At 53.4% G+C, this 12,711-nt stretch overlaps 1 protein-coding gene across 1 annotated transcript in view; it reads right to left on the bottom strand.

Moving 5' to 3' along the window:
- Window positions 1-11,603, bottom strand: part of CYTH4 (cytohesin 4) — a gene marked incomplete at both ends in the record, with an annotated part of 28,394 nt that extends 16,791 nt beyond the window's left edge. Inside the window, 3 exons of the mRNA XM_079714410.1 lie at window positions 1,286-1,350; window positions 3,297-3,379; window positions 11,498-11,603. Of these exons, the coding sequence (XP_079570536.1) occupies window positions 1,286-1,350; window positions 3,297-3,379; window positions 11,498-11,603 (254 nt within the window). The remainder of the gene's footprint in view (window positions 1-1,285; window positions 1,351-3,296; window positions 3,380-11,497) is intronic.
- Between the last annotated feature and the right edge of the window lie 1,108 nt (window positions 11,604-12,711).

Genomic DNA, 12,711 nt, shown 5'->3' with positions numbered 1-12,711 from the left:
GGGTCTGGGCCCCTTCTTGAGCTACAAGACCATATTTCCAATGGGCCCAGCTCTAGAGCTGTGGCCTCAGGAGCCAGAGATACTCCTGGGGAGGGATTTAGGGGGGCCCCGTGCTTAGAGGGGGAGGAAGATAACAGGGAGATTGGGGGTGAGAGCACAGGCTTTGGAGCCAGGCTTCTGGTGCAAGTCCCACTCATCTCTCTGGGACTCAGTTTCCTCATCTATAGCATGCGGTGACTCTACCACCTGCCCCCCAAGCATTGTTGAGAGGTTAAATCATTGAAAATAGCTAGTGTTAGGTGCTGTGTAAATGTTATGTTGTTGGGCTTCCCTGGTGGCGCAGTGGTTGAGAGTCCACCTGCCGATGCAGGGGACACGGGTTCGTGCCCCGGTCCGGGAAGATCCCACATGCCGCGGAGCGGCTGGGCCCGTGAGCCATGGCCTCTGAGCCTGCGCGTCCGGAGCCTGTGCTCCGCAACGGGAGAGGCCACGGCAGTGAGAGGCCCGCGTACTGCAAAAAAAGAATGTTATGTTGTTGTCATTGTTGGGGCTGGAGGCACGGGAGCAGTGCACGTGTGTATGCGGGCGTGAGTGCATGCACGTGTCCGGGCTAGGAAGGTGAACATCAGAGGCATCAGAGAACTGAAGGCTGGCAGGGGCAGGGTGGGTATCTCCTGGGACACCGTATGGAGGAGTCAGTGCCCTGGGGCCCTAGGGGATTATGTAGGGACCAACCTTCTCATTGTACAAGTGGGGAAACTGAGGCCCAGTGAGGGGAGGACCAACCGCAGGTCACAGAGCCAGGGGCAGTCTTCCTATAGAAGGGGTGGGGTGATGACACCTTATGGGTGGAGTGAGGTGGACCAGCCTTGGCCTTGCCACAGGCCAGGCTCCTGTCCCCGTAAGGCCCCTGGCTTCCTTGTCCTCATCCTTGGGGCTGAAATTCCCCTCTCCCTGGCCCAACCCAGGATGCTCCTGGCCAGCGATTGGTCAGGGGCTGGGTCAGGGGCTGGGTCAGGGTGAGTTGGGAGAGACTTTGGGTGGAGGAGGTGGGAGAACGGGGTTGCTGCTGAAGAGAGGGGTTGCTGGAAGTAAGGACCAGACCAGACCATGGGATGGAGTGTCAGGGCCGCCCTGTTCCTATTTCACCCCCCTATGCCTCCCCTCTGGGGGTCCGACCCCTGATTTCACCAGGGCCTGGGCTCATTCACTCTCACTCATGGCATGTGACATACTCAGGAAGCCACTGTGGCAGCTTCCCAGGGTCCCCTACCGGGCCCCTCACCTCTCCTCTGCTGTCTCGAAGCAGTCGATTTGAGCAAACACATCTGCGATCTCGTCCTTCAGCTTCTGTGGGGTGGTGGGGGTAGGGTGGGGAGGTCGAGTCAGGGGGCGGAGACTGGGACAGAAAGGGGTTCACGACCCACCCCCCAACCCCAAACACAACCATTCCCACTTCCAGGCATGATTCCCAAACCTCTGTCTTGAGCTGCCACTAAGGGACCCTCCCCCTGGTGGATCCTTTTCCCGAATATCTCATATCCTCAAAATCCCAAGGCAAACTTCTTGCCTCTGTTTATACCTAGTTCTCCCGGGGCTCCTCTCTTGGGGTGAGGGAGTCCCCAGTCCCTAGCCTTTCACCCACTCTATTTCTGGTCTCCCCAGCTCTCACCTCTGCAGCTGAAAAGTGTCCTACCCTTGAGGCAAAACTTCCCGACAAGCCCTCCTCCACCCAGCTGCCATCTTTCTGAAGCACAGCTTGGTGCCGGCCCTTCTTCCGCTCAAACTCCATCCACGGCTCCTTACTGCCTTGCCAGGCAGGAGGTACAAACTCTCACCCAATGATCAGGCCCCAGCTCCTCTCTGGTTTTCCTCCATCCATCCATTTACCCTGTCCCGCTCCCTAGACTCTGTGGCCACTACGAGCCAGGTGCTATGGGTCAACAGGGTACAAGATGGCACAGGACCTCTTCTCAGGGACTTTGCAATTCCAGTGAAATTTACAGAAGAGGACACTGAGGCCCAGAGAGGTGAAGGGACATGTCCAACATCTGACTCCAAGCCTGTGCTTTCCCTGACACACCCCAAGCCTTTTCCATCTTGACCCGGCTGGAGATGCCCAGTGGCAGAGGAGTCCCCCTAACTCAGTGGCAGCAGAAAGGGCCCCCAAAGGCACCCCAGCCTTCCCTCACCTCCCTCAAGATCTTTGGGATGGGGGTAGTCCTAATAGGGGTTTGTCCTGGGGCCCAGGAGCAGCATGGGGCCTGGAGCATCTTTCTGAGCCCAGTCAGCTCCTGTCCATGTGAACTTGGCCAAGTCACTGAATGGCTTCCCCACAAATAAAATGAAGGTTCACGCGTAAGTATTAACTGAGCACCTACTATGCTCTGACTATTGGACTTGGGATATAGTGGTGGGAAACAGACCCAGGCTCTCCTTACATGGAGCTCGCCCCACTGGACTTTGGATCATGGGGCAAATGAAATGACCATGCAGAAAATGGTCAGAGTAATGGTCTAGAAAGAGCCTGGCACATGGTAAGTACTTGCTGAGGGAGTTATCTTGTGCCTTCGTCTTTCTCTGGAATCTTAGGTGTACACGTGTTGGGATGGGAAGTGGGGTCCCACACCAACTACAGCCAGAGTGGACAGGGCGACCCCTAGAAGGAGAGGCATTTGGGCTGAGAATGAACTAGGAGAAGAAGGAGCCATGAGGAGGGATTAGGAGGGTCTCAGGCAGAGGGGACTGTGAGTGCAAAGGCCCAGGGGCAGGACCGAGCATGGTGGCACATTCCAGGAGCAGAAGAAGCAGGGCCTGTTTCAGAAGGTTGCTGAGAATCAGATGAGCTAATGTCTGAGAAACTGGTGAACTGACAAATGCTGGGCAGATAATGGTGTTATCTTGACCAAATGGTCTACATTTTCAGGGGGATGAATCAGAGGTCCGGGTTGGAGATGAGACCAGACTGAGGCCATGCAGGTGGGGCTCTGCACATAGTAGGTGCTGAACTGATGGTTCCCTTTCTCTCCCCTGCTCTCCTGGCTCTCTCTGAGCCCTGGCAGCTGAACCCAGGAGTGGGGACTCCCCTGAGAATTCTGTTCTCCCCACTCCTGGGGGCCGGGGCTGAGGCTACATGTGGGCTGGAATCTGGCCCCGCTCTTGGCCCAGGCTGGGTCAGGAGGTGTGCGAACGTGAATGACTGCTTGCTTGTGGGTATGTGTGGTTTGAGGGTGTGTCAGCACGAACATGGGGGTGGACAAGAGCATGTGTATTTGTGAGCGTGAGTGTGAGCACACCTGGATGTCCTCCAGAAGCTGTTTCCGATGCCATTTGATCCGCTGCAGCTCCTCCGCCTCCCCGCTGCTCAGCTCCCCTGGGTCTGGAGAGAGAAGAACTGGTGGCCCCTGGCTCATTCCCCACCCTCCCCTCCATCACTCGGCTCCAGCCACCCCAGCTAGCTCTCACTTCCCCAGGGTGCTCTTCCTTCTAGAAACCCATGACTTGCTTGCCCTCTTCATCCAGGCCTTGGCTCAGATGTCACCTCCTCCAAGAAGCCTTCCCTGACTGCCCTGTCTAAAGCAGTCCCTCCCCACACTCCCCTCCTACAAGCTTTATGTTTCTTCTGCCCCTCTGGGTACAGACTCCCTAAGCCATCTTGTTTACTTGCATCTTTTGTGTTCTGCTCATTCCACTCAGCCCCATGAGAATAGGCACTTCAACAATTTTGCTCACTGCTGTATCCTCAGCACCTAGAAAGAGCCTGACACATAGCAGGTGCTCAATGCAATACTTGCTGAAGGCATTCATCCTTTGCTGCAACTTTACTTCTTCACTGGATCACGCATCTGTCATTTATTCATTTGTTTGTATGACCAGGAAGTGGTGATCATTTTGCCTTGCATCCCATTGGCCAGATGTAGCCACACGGTTACAGCTACCTTCAAGGGAGGCTGGGTAATGAGCCTTTAAGAGGGTGGTCCTGATATCCTTACTATGTAAGATGGGGAAACTGAATTTGGGGGGACATTTCACAGTGCCTGCCTCAAACACTCAGGCTCAGAGAAGTGAGGTGACCTGGCCAGGGTCCCAAAGGGACAAGTTGCTGAGTCAGGGTGGGACTTGGGTTGGGATGATGACAAAGTCTGACAAAGTCTGAGTTCTTTCCTCATCACCTGGAACTGAATTAAAGGAGACACAGGTGTGCCAATGTTCTGGCAACGTGCTATGACCCCACCTGGGTCATATGACCCCACCTGGGTCAGCTGACCTACCTCTACCCGCCCCCCGCTTCCTGTCCCATCCATAACACTCTCCTGGTCAAAATCTCCATGGAATCCTTATTCCATAGGGGGAAAAGTCCTCATCCAGCCAGGCTTATTCCCCACCATTCTCAGCAAGAGCCTGCCAGTCCAGCCTGCCTGCTCCTCACTGCCCCCAAATGGTCTAACTCTCAGTCTTACTTCTCCACCTTTGCCTCTACAACTCCTCCACCCTGTGATGCCTTTTCCTGCCCATTCAAATCCTCTCGACTCTCAAATCCTAGCTTTGGGAAGCGCCTGGTCACGTTTCTTAAAGGTTTTGCAAGGACAGATATGATCTCTTCCAAATAAAAGCAGAGAATATCAAGAGGTCCCTTTCCCTACTTCCCCTCCTGTTGACTGAGCAGTCATCTTGGACTTTGAGATGTTAGCTGGGTATTGAGGTGGCAGAGCGCCAAGCTAGAAGGAGGCTGGGCCCTGGGCAGCCATGTGGAGAAGAGGCATCACGGTCACCTCCACCAGCTACCCACTTGGACTTTTCAATGAGAGAGAAATAAGTTTTGAGAATGTCTCAGTCACTGTTATTCTGAGTCTTTTTGTTGCATCCACCACACCTGAAACTCAACTTGCACAGTGTCCTTGTCTCTGAAGCATGAACCATAACCTAGACGGTGGTGGTCAGGATTAAAAAAATCTGAATTTTGTCAAACACTCAGTGAGGATCTGACATACGGGAAGGGTAAAACACACGTATAATGGGAGCCATGTTGTGTCACCCAGTTCTCCCCCTCAGGACCAAGGCACCCACTCCCTCAGCTGCTGTGTGTGTGTGTGTGTGTGTGTGTGTGTGTGTAGCCTCCTGATGACTCACAGCTGAGTCCCTCCTCAAGAACTTACCTCAGCCCAAATGGAGCTGCCTTGCCCAAGGATATGCCCCTCCCAAAGGGCAGTCACTACATGAAAATCCAAGAGCCCTTGCCTGGTTTGTGGACCTGAGCAGGTTTTAGATTCCAGGCCCCACTGACTGAAGAAGAGGTCAGGCCCCCGGAAGGAAGGCTCCTGCAACACTGTGTCAAGTGTAAATGGTAGTGATTCCCCTGTCAAGCAGCCAGGATGGGTCTGACCCACCTAGTCATAAAGTCAAGTGAGCCCAACAGCAATCCTTCGTAAGTGGTTCACCCAGGAACAGGTATGAGCAGAGACAGAAGGCTCCAGGAAGCCCCAGGGACAGGTGACCCAGACCCTCATGTCATCCACTTGTTGTCATTCTGTTGTACCAGGTCCCTCAGCTCATACTATGTCTTTATGGATGGGTCCCTTGTGGTCTCATGACAAAGGAGAAAAATGCCTGAATTCGGTTCCAGGATGGGTGGCTCAGTGTTTGTGTACAAGTAAAACTGGACAGCTATTGAACTACAGACCTGTTCAAGGTGTTCCAGAAAGAGAGTGGTGAGAAGTCCTCCCAGTGAGCAGAGCTTTGGGTAGGGCACCTGGTCATCTATTTCATGTGGAAAGAGAAGTGGCATGAAGTAAGAATATACATGCATTCATGGGCAGTAGAAGATGCCTTGACTTCTCGGTCAGAAGGAAGGAAAAAAGGAAGTTTGGGAACAGAGAGGTCTGGGGAAGAGTCAAGTGGGTGGCCCTATGGGAGTGGGCACAGAGTATGAAGATTTTTGTAAAGCACACTAATGTTCCCCAGGAAGCAGCCACCACAGGAGAGGCACTAAATCACCAGGCAGATAGAATGACTCAGCCAGTTGACATCAGCCAGTTTCTGACTGGCTAGCCCAGTGCTGGTACAACGGTACACGAATGAATGTGGCCTCTGTGGAGAGTCTGCGTGGACCCACTCACCCAGGCTCTCCACCACTGCTGAATATCAGACCTGCCAGCAACAGAGACCCATTGTTTCTTGAGAAGACCAAACAGCAACTTGGTGGCAAACCGATTACATTGGATCCCTTGTTCTGGATATGGTGGCCTTTCCTGCCCACAGAGCCTTGGCCAGCACCACTATCCAAGGGCTTGATCTGCTGACCCAGAACCCTGCAACACATCATGTTAGACTAAAGGATGACCCTCTTTACAGTAAAGGAGGTGTGGGAGGAGCATGTGGCCATGGGATCCAATGGTCCTCTTACACATTTCACCACCAGAGGATGCTGGCCTGACGGAACGATGGAGCAGCCTATGGAAGGTGCTGCTGAGGTGTCAGCTTGGAGATGATATACTGCTTGGATGGAGCATCATCCTCCAAGATGTACTATACACCGTAAATCAATGACCATTAGATGGTGCTCTTTCCCCAAGAGGTAATCTCCTGGGATTCAGGAACAAGGAAGGAATAGGAGTGGTACCATCCTTCTAGTGACCCACTTGGGAGTTTTCCTTTCCGTCCCTGCAACTATGAGGTCTAGAGATCCTGGTTTCCTGGGGGATGAAGGGAGGTGGCACTTACACCAGGGGACAAAGCAAGAGTCTCATCAACCTCTAAATTCAAACACCCCTACTCCATGCCAGCAGCTCCACGTAAATTATGTCATTTAATCCTCACAACTCTTTCAAGTGGATCTTTCTCAGTTTAAGACACTGAGGGTCAGAGAGGTGAAGAGACTTGCCCTGGGTCACATAGCCAAGAAGTGGCAGTGCTGGGATCAAAACATTAGTTTGCCAACACCTAAGCCTCCATCCCAGGAGAGGTGGATTCTGCATGCCTTTGGGGACATGCAGGGACAGAAGGAGTGAGGGGCCATCCCCTCACACGGAGACAGGAGCAGGACCATAGCAAGGGAGGCAGCGTTAGAGGCTGGGACCCAGAACTCCTCTGTCAGGAGTGAAGGGAGGCTGAGCTCCACGGTGGAAAAACCCAATCACCTCTAGTTGACTTTGGGGTGAAAGATCAGACTTTTGTGTTTCGTTTGTTTGCTTTTCGTTGTTTTCCTGTTGGCTGGGGCTTGTGTCCTGAAAGCCTGTTTCTGGCCCAGGGCACACCTGCTGCTGGAGGCCACATGGATTCCAGACAGGCTGCTTGTTGGAGAGAAGCTGGGTGGGAATTCCGTGTTTCTATTGATAATCCCCAATGTGGATCCCATGGCTGGGTCCCAGGCCGACTTCTCTTCTCTCCCCATGGGGTCTCATTAATCCCTGTCTCCCCTCCTGGGCCAAGGAATCACACACATACCCTCAGCTCCAACCCCTTCCCCGAGCTTCAGACCCTTCCATCCCCCTGTGTCCTGACCAACAGCTCATTTGTCACTGTGACTGAAACGGAACTCCTAGAATTTCCCGTCAACCTGGCCTTCTTCCTGAGTTCTCAAGTTCTGGGAATGGCCCCCCAGATACCCTAGCCAGAACCCCAGGAGGCACCTTGTGTCTCCTGGGGTTCCCAACCACCTTGTGTCTCCTGGGCTTGCCTGGTGGCGCAGTGGTTGGGAATCTGCCTGCCAATGCAGGGGACACGGGTTCGAGCCTTTCCCTGGTCTGGGAAGATCCCATATGCCGCGGAGCAACTAGGCCCATGAGCCACAATTACTGAGCCTGCGCGTCTGGAGCCTGTGCTCCACAACAAGAGAGGCCGTGATAGTGAGAGGCCCGCGCACCGCGATGAAGAGTGGCCCCCGCTTGCCACAACTAGAGAAAGCCCTCGCACAGAAACGAAGACGCAACACAGCCAAAAACAAACAAACAAACAAACAAACAAAAACAAGGCCAACATGGTAGAGCTGGGGAAAGTGCTTTTTTCTTTTTCCTGGGAGAGTGGGTTGGCATGAGGGTAGAGAGGGGTTATTTGCCTTTTTTTTTCTTTTAAGGTACGGGTTAGGGTTATGGTACAGTTGAGGCTATGGCTACAGTTTAGGGTTAGGGTACGGTTTTTTTATTTGCCTTTTTTTTTTTTTTTGTGGTACACGGGCCTCTCACTGTTGTGGCCTGTCCCGTTGCGGAGCACAGGCTCTGGACGCGCAGGCTCAGCGGCCATGGCTCACTGGCCCAGCCGCTCTGCAGCATGTGGGATCTTCCCGGACCGGGGCACGAACCCATGTCCCCTGCATCGGCAGGTGGACTCTCAACCACTGCGCCACCAGGGAAGCCCTTGCCTTTTTTTTTCATGCAGCTCTTTTCGTGGTTTGACAGGCGCATTCCTGAACCCTCTCAGTCCACTGTCCCCTTCTGTCAGGTCCTGACCCCAGCAGGTGGCAGCTGGCTGAGTACATCTGAACCCTGAAACAGTGCTGACAGCCCCGAGCCTGTGGCACTCATCCCGTGGTGCATGGGGGGTCTTCCAACCCTTCACCTATTTGTTTAAAAGTGGGGATTTCTCTCCATTTCAGAGCTGACGACACTGAGGTGCAGGGACGGTGACAAGGACACAGCCTGAGGGGGGTCACTACTGACTCCAAGCCTAGTGATGATGGAGTTTCAGGCACTGGTGCAGCTCATGGGAGATGGATTTTAATGATAATAATAGTGACAGTAATGATAAAAAACACAAAGGTATTAAAATGATGGTAACAACCGCCACCACCGTGAGCTCTGTTTACTCCTCACTGGGCTGTGCTTCCCACACCTCGTGAAGGCTGCCCTTGGACACCGACCCATACACTCCGCGGCTGGGCTGCCCTCCGCACCCCGTGCCCAGCCAGCTGAGTGTGCCCAGGTGCCGCCCCGGCCATCACCCCAGCTCCTCTCTACTTCCCCTTTGTCCTTCCTCTTTCCCATCATATTTTTAGAAATCTGCTCGCAGCCTGGCTTCCAGGACAGCTGGCTCCGCTTCCCCTTTCCAGGGCAGGAGGAGGGTGCGATCCTGGGGTCCTGAAGGCGGAGGCTTCTCAGAGTCTGGGTGCGAGGGGGTCTGAGATGGGGGGGCGGCTAGCAGAGCTGCACCCCGCCCCAGCCCCAGAGGGCCTGCAGGCGCATCAAATCGTGTGGCTTCCTCCCCCAAGCCATCTGCCTCTATTTTTAATCTGCAGTCTTGTTGCACCAGCCCCACGGCTGTCTTTGGTCACATTGGGGCTTTGTTACCTGGACCTCTCAGCTTTTCAGCAGACCTAGGGGGAGGGGACCTGCTTCTGGGTGTCAGACACCCATAGCTGGAGGAGGAGGGCAGGCAGCCCCTTTGCCACCATCCTGTCCATTGTATGAGCAGGGAAACTGAAACCCACAGAAGGAAGAGGCCCATCATGACCACTGGCAGGTTGGTGCACAGCTGAGATCTGAGCCAGGTCGGGCTGACTCCAAATCCTTGTTCTTTCCCCACTTCCCCGGGGTGAGGCCAGGATGATGGTGCCCACTTAGAGAGGACAAATCAGAGCTCAGAGAGGGAAAGTCACCAGGCTGTGAAGGAGCTCCGAGTAAGACCCAGTCTGGGTAGCAGAGAAATGACCTTCCTTCCCTCCACTTCCTCCAGGAAGTCTTCCCAGGTCTCCCTTGCCCCGGGTAGAGAGAGTCACTCCCTCCCAGGCTGCAGGTCTGTGCCCATTTGCACATCTGTCCTGGGTCACTGTCCTATAGGGTTTTCTCCCCCTTCCTCCCTTTCCCGAGCCAGCAGCTCCCTCAGGGCTGGGCTTGTGGCTGGGTCATTGCTGTCTCTAGCATTGCACAGCCCAGGACCTGCACACCAGGGGACTACTTATTGAATGAATGAATGAATGAATGAGTAGATGAATTGATCAGTGGAGTCCTCACATCTCCCAAGAGACTGCCTGCAGTGACTCCATTCAATCCCTGTCGTCCCAGGACCAGCCTGAAGCAAAGCAGTGACTCATCTCTTGGCCTCCCTGGGGGAGCCTCGCCCCTCCCCTCCCTGACAGCCCAGGCTCAACTGGGGCTCTTGCTCTTCTCAGGTCTTGTCCTTATTCGGCCTCTTATTGGCCACCCGACTTTGGGCAATTCCGTCCTCTCCTCCAGTTCACCTCTGTGAGCCTCAGTTTCCTCTTTGCATTATGGGGACAAACATCCTAAGGACTTTTGTACACGAAGACGCCAAGAATAATGGTGGAAAGACAGGCAGTGTGAGGGGGATTACTTCACTGTTTCTTGTCACCCTCGCATCTGCTGAGTGACCTTGAGCCAGGCACTGTTCCTCCTGGGTCTCTGCTTGCGTCCCTACTTGCCCCTAAGATGTGTTCACTGAGCCATACAGTCCGCAAGCCACCTGCCCCCAAAAGCCCCCAGGAGAAGCATGGGGTTCGGGGAGAGAGCACTGGACAGGGAGCTTGGAGGTGGGGAGTCATTCTGCCTCAGCAAGACTGTCCCTCTCCTGGCCTCCTTTGTTCCAGCTGTAAATGGGGGCTGTTGAAATGGATCAGTGGTTCTCTGTGTTCCCCAGAACACTTGGGGTGAGGGGAGGCCCAGTGAGTGGACTCAGACTGCTTTGTCTTAGGTTTTGTTTGAAGAAAGGGGTCTGTTGCTAACAGGGTTCACGTCATCTGGACCTGGGGAACTGGACAGCTCCTGGCAACCCTTGTCTTCTGAAGTTCCAGGCCATGCTGGAACATTCTGAGATGCAGGGTGCAGAGACTTGGCCGCTCTCCTCTCGGCCTCACAGAAACACACCACAACACAGTCCTGTCCTCTTCCTGTACCAACTGACAGCCTCCTCTCCTGCTTACCAGGTAGGGTCTCAGCCATGGTCCCCTGCTGGCCGCTCCACTGGCAAAAGTGGTGCCCTCAGCCTCACAAAGGCCACTGTCACCCACCAGAGGCCAAACGGGCTGCAGGGCCCTTGTGCCACCCAGACAGTTATCATTCTCACAGACATCATCATCTTCAACACAAGCAACCTTTCTCAGTCCCACCTCAGGGCTTTTGCACTGGCTGTTCCTTTGCCTGGAATATTCTTTCCCCAGAAACCCACATGGATCACTCCCTTCCCTTCTACAAGTCTCTGCTCAAACGGTGTCTCCTCTTGAGGACTTCCAGCCACCCATCTTCCTTATCTCACTTTACTGGTCTTCAGCCTGCTTGTCACCACCTGACATAGTACATTCATATATTTACGGTCTGTCTCCCCCTCTAGAGCGTAAGCTCATGAGGGCAGGGGCCATGCCTGCTTTGTTCGCGGGACTCCCAGCATATGCAACACAGCTTGGCACGTAGCCTAAGCTCATAAATATCTGTTGCCTGCTTCTGCATGTCCCATCTGTGTTATATCTATTTACACACCGATTCCTGTGAGGCAGGCACTATTATCCCCATTCTACAGAACAGGAAACTGACAGGTCAGCCCAGGTGCTTACCTGGGTGGCACAAGTCCATTCTGAAGCCCCCGGGGAAAGGTGGCCTGTGCTCCTGTGGCCCACTGACCCAGCTGCTGCTCGGGCTGCTCAAGCAGGGATGCGTCATCTCAGCTACAACAGGCCCCTTCCCGTTTGCCCCGCCCAGCACAGTGTGGGGAGGAAGTCCTGTCCTGCTGGGGTCTGGTGCGTAGTCTCTTGATGTAGCAGCACTTCCTAAAAACCAGCAGAGTTTTGAGTAGCGGGGACTCTTGGCATTTTGGGTGTGGGCAAGGGAGGGATAGAGGCAAAAGAGACAGAGAGGGATAAAAAGAGAAAGATGGTGACACAGAGAAAAACACACACACACAGATACACACACACACACACACACCCCAGAGGAAGATGATTACTGGAGGACAGAACCTCTCTGCATATAAGCTTAAGTATCATTCAACATGGAGCCCCATCAGTTCCACCCCACAAGCTCTCTTTCATCAACTCTCCTTTGAGCAAAGAAAAATTAATTGAGTGCTAGGAAGGGCTTTGCTTCCCCTCAATGAAATGCCTGGCTTTTTCCTGTCTAGTGATCAGTCAGGCATTATGTTCAGTTTCCCTTTTCCCCCAGGCTGCTAGGAAGCTCAGTCAAATCTGAAGCTCTTTTACAGCTGTTCTGTTGTAGCATACGGACTTTAAGGCCAGACTCAGCAGTGTGATTCAGCTCTGCCACTCAGGACCTGTGTGAACTTGGGTGAGTCACTTATCTGCCATGAGCCTCAGTTTGCTTAACTACGAAACGGGAATAATAATCCTTACCTCAGGGTTGTGGAAAAGATGGAGGGAGATAATGTGTGTAAGATGCTTGGCTATTCAATAAACACTATCTTCTTTACCCTTTTGGTTTAAATTTTCTTTGGGGGTTAAAATTTATAATTTTATTGCTTGTGCCTTTTTTTGGCAGGCTGATTCCATACTTTATGGAAAACGGTGCATTGTAAATAAAGATCTATAAAGTAAATGCTCATTCCTTGTAACTTTGTGGCACATATCGGTTTATTCGTCTGCTTCCCCCACCAGTCTCGAGGCCCCATGAGGACAAGTTCACCTCTGTGTCCCATGTCTGGTAAATGCTGGGAACCTAGGGGGTGTTCAAGCGTGCAATGAATGAATGGATGAATGAATGAATGAATGAAGGGCACACAGGGGAGATGGTGTGGTTGATGCAAAAGTTGGCTACA

This window comes from Hyperoodon ampullatus (assembly GCF_949752795.1).
Source record: "Hyperoodon ampullatus genome assembly, chromosome: 11".
Classification (NCBI taxonomy): domain Eukaryota; kingdom Metazoa; phylum Chordata; class Mammalia; order Artiodactyla; family Ziphiidae; genus Hyperoodon; species Hyperoodon ampullatus.
The sequence above is the reverse complement of the archived record's forward strand: the minus strand, read 5'-3'. Positions and strand labels throughout refer to the sequence as shown.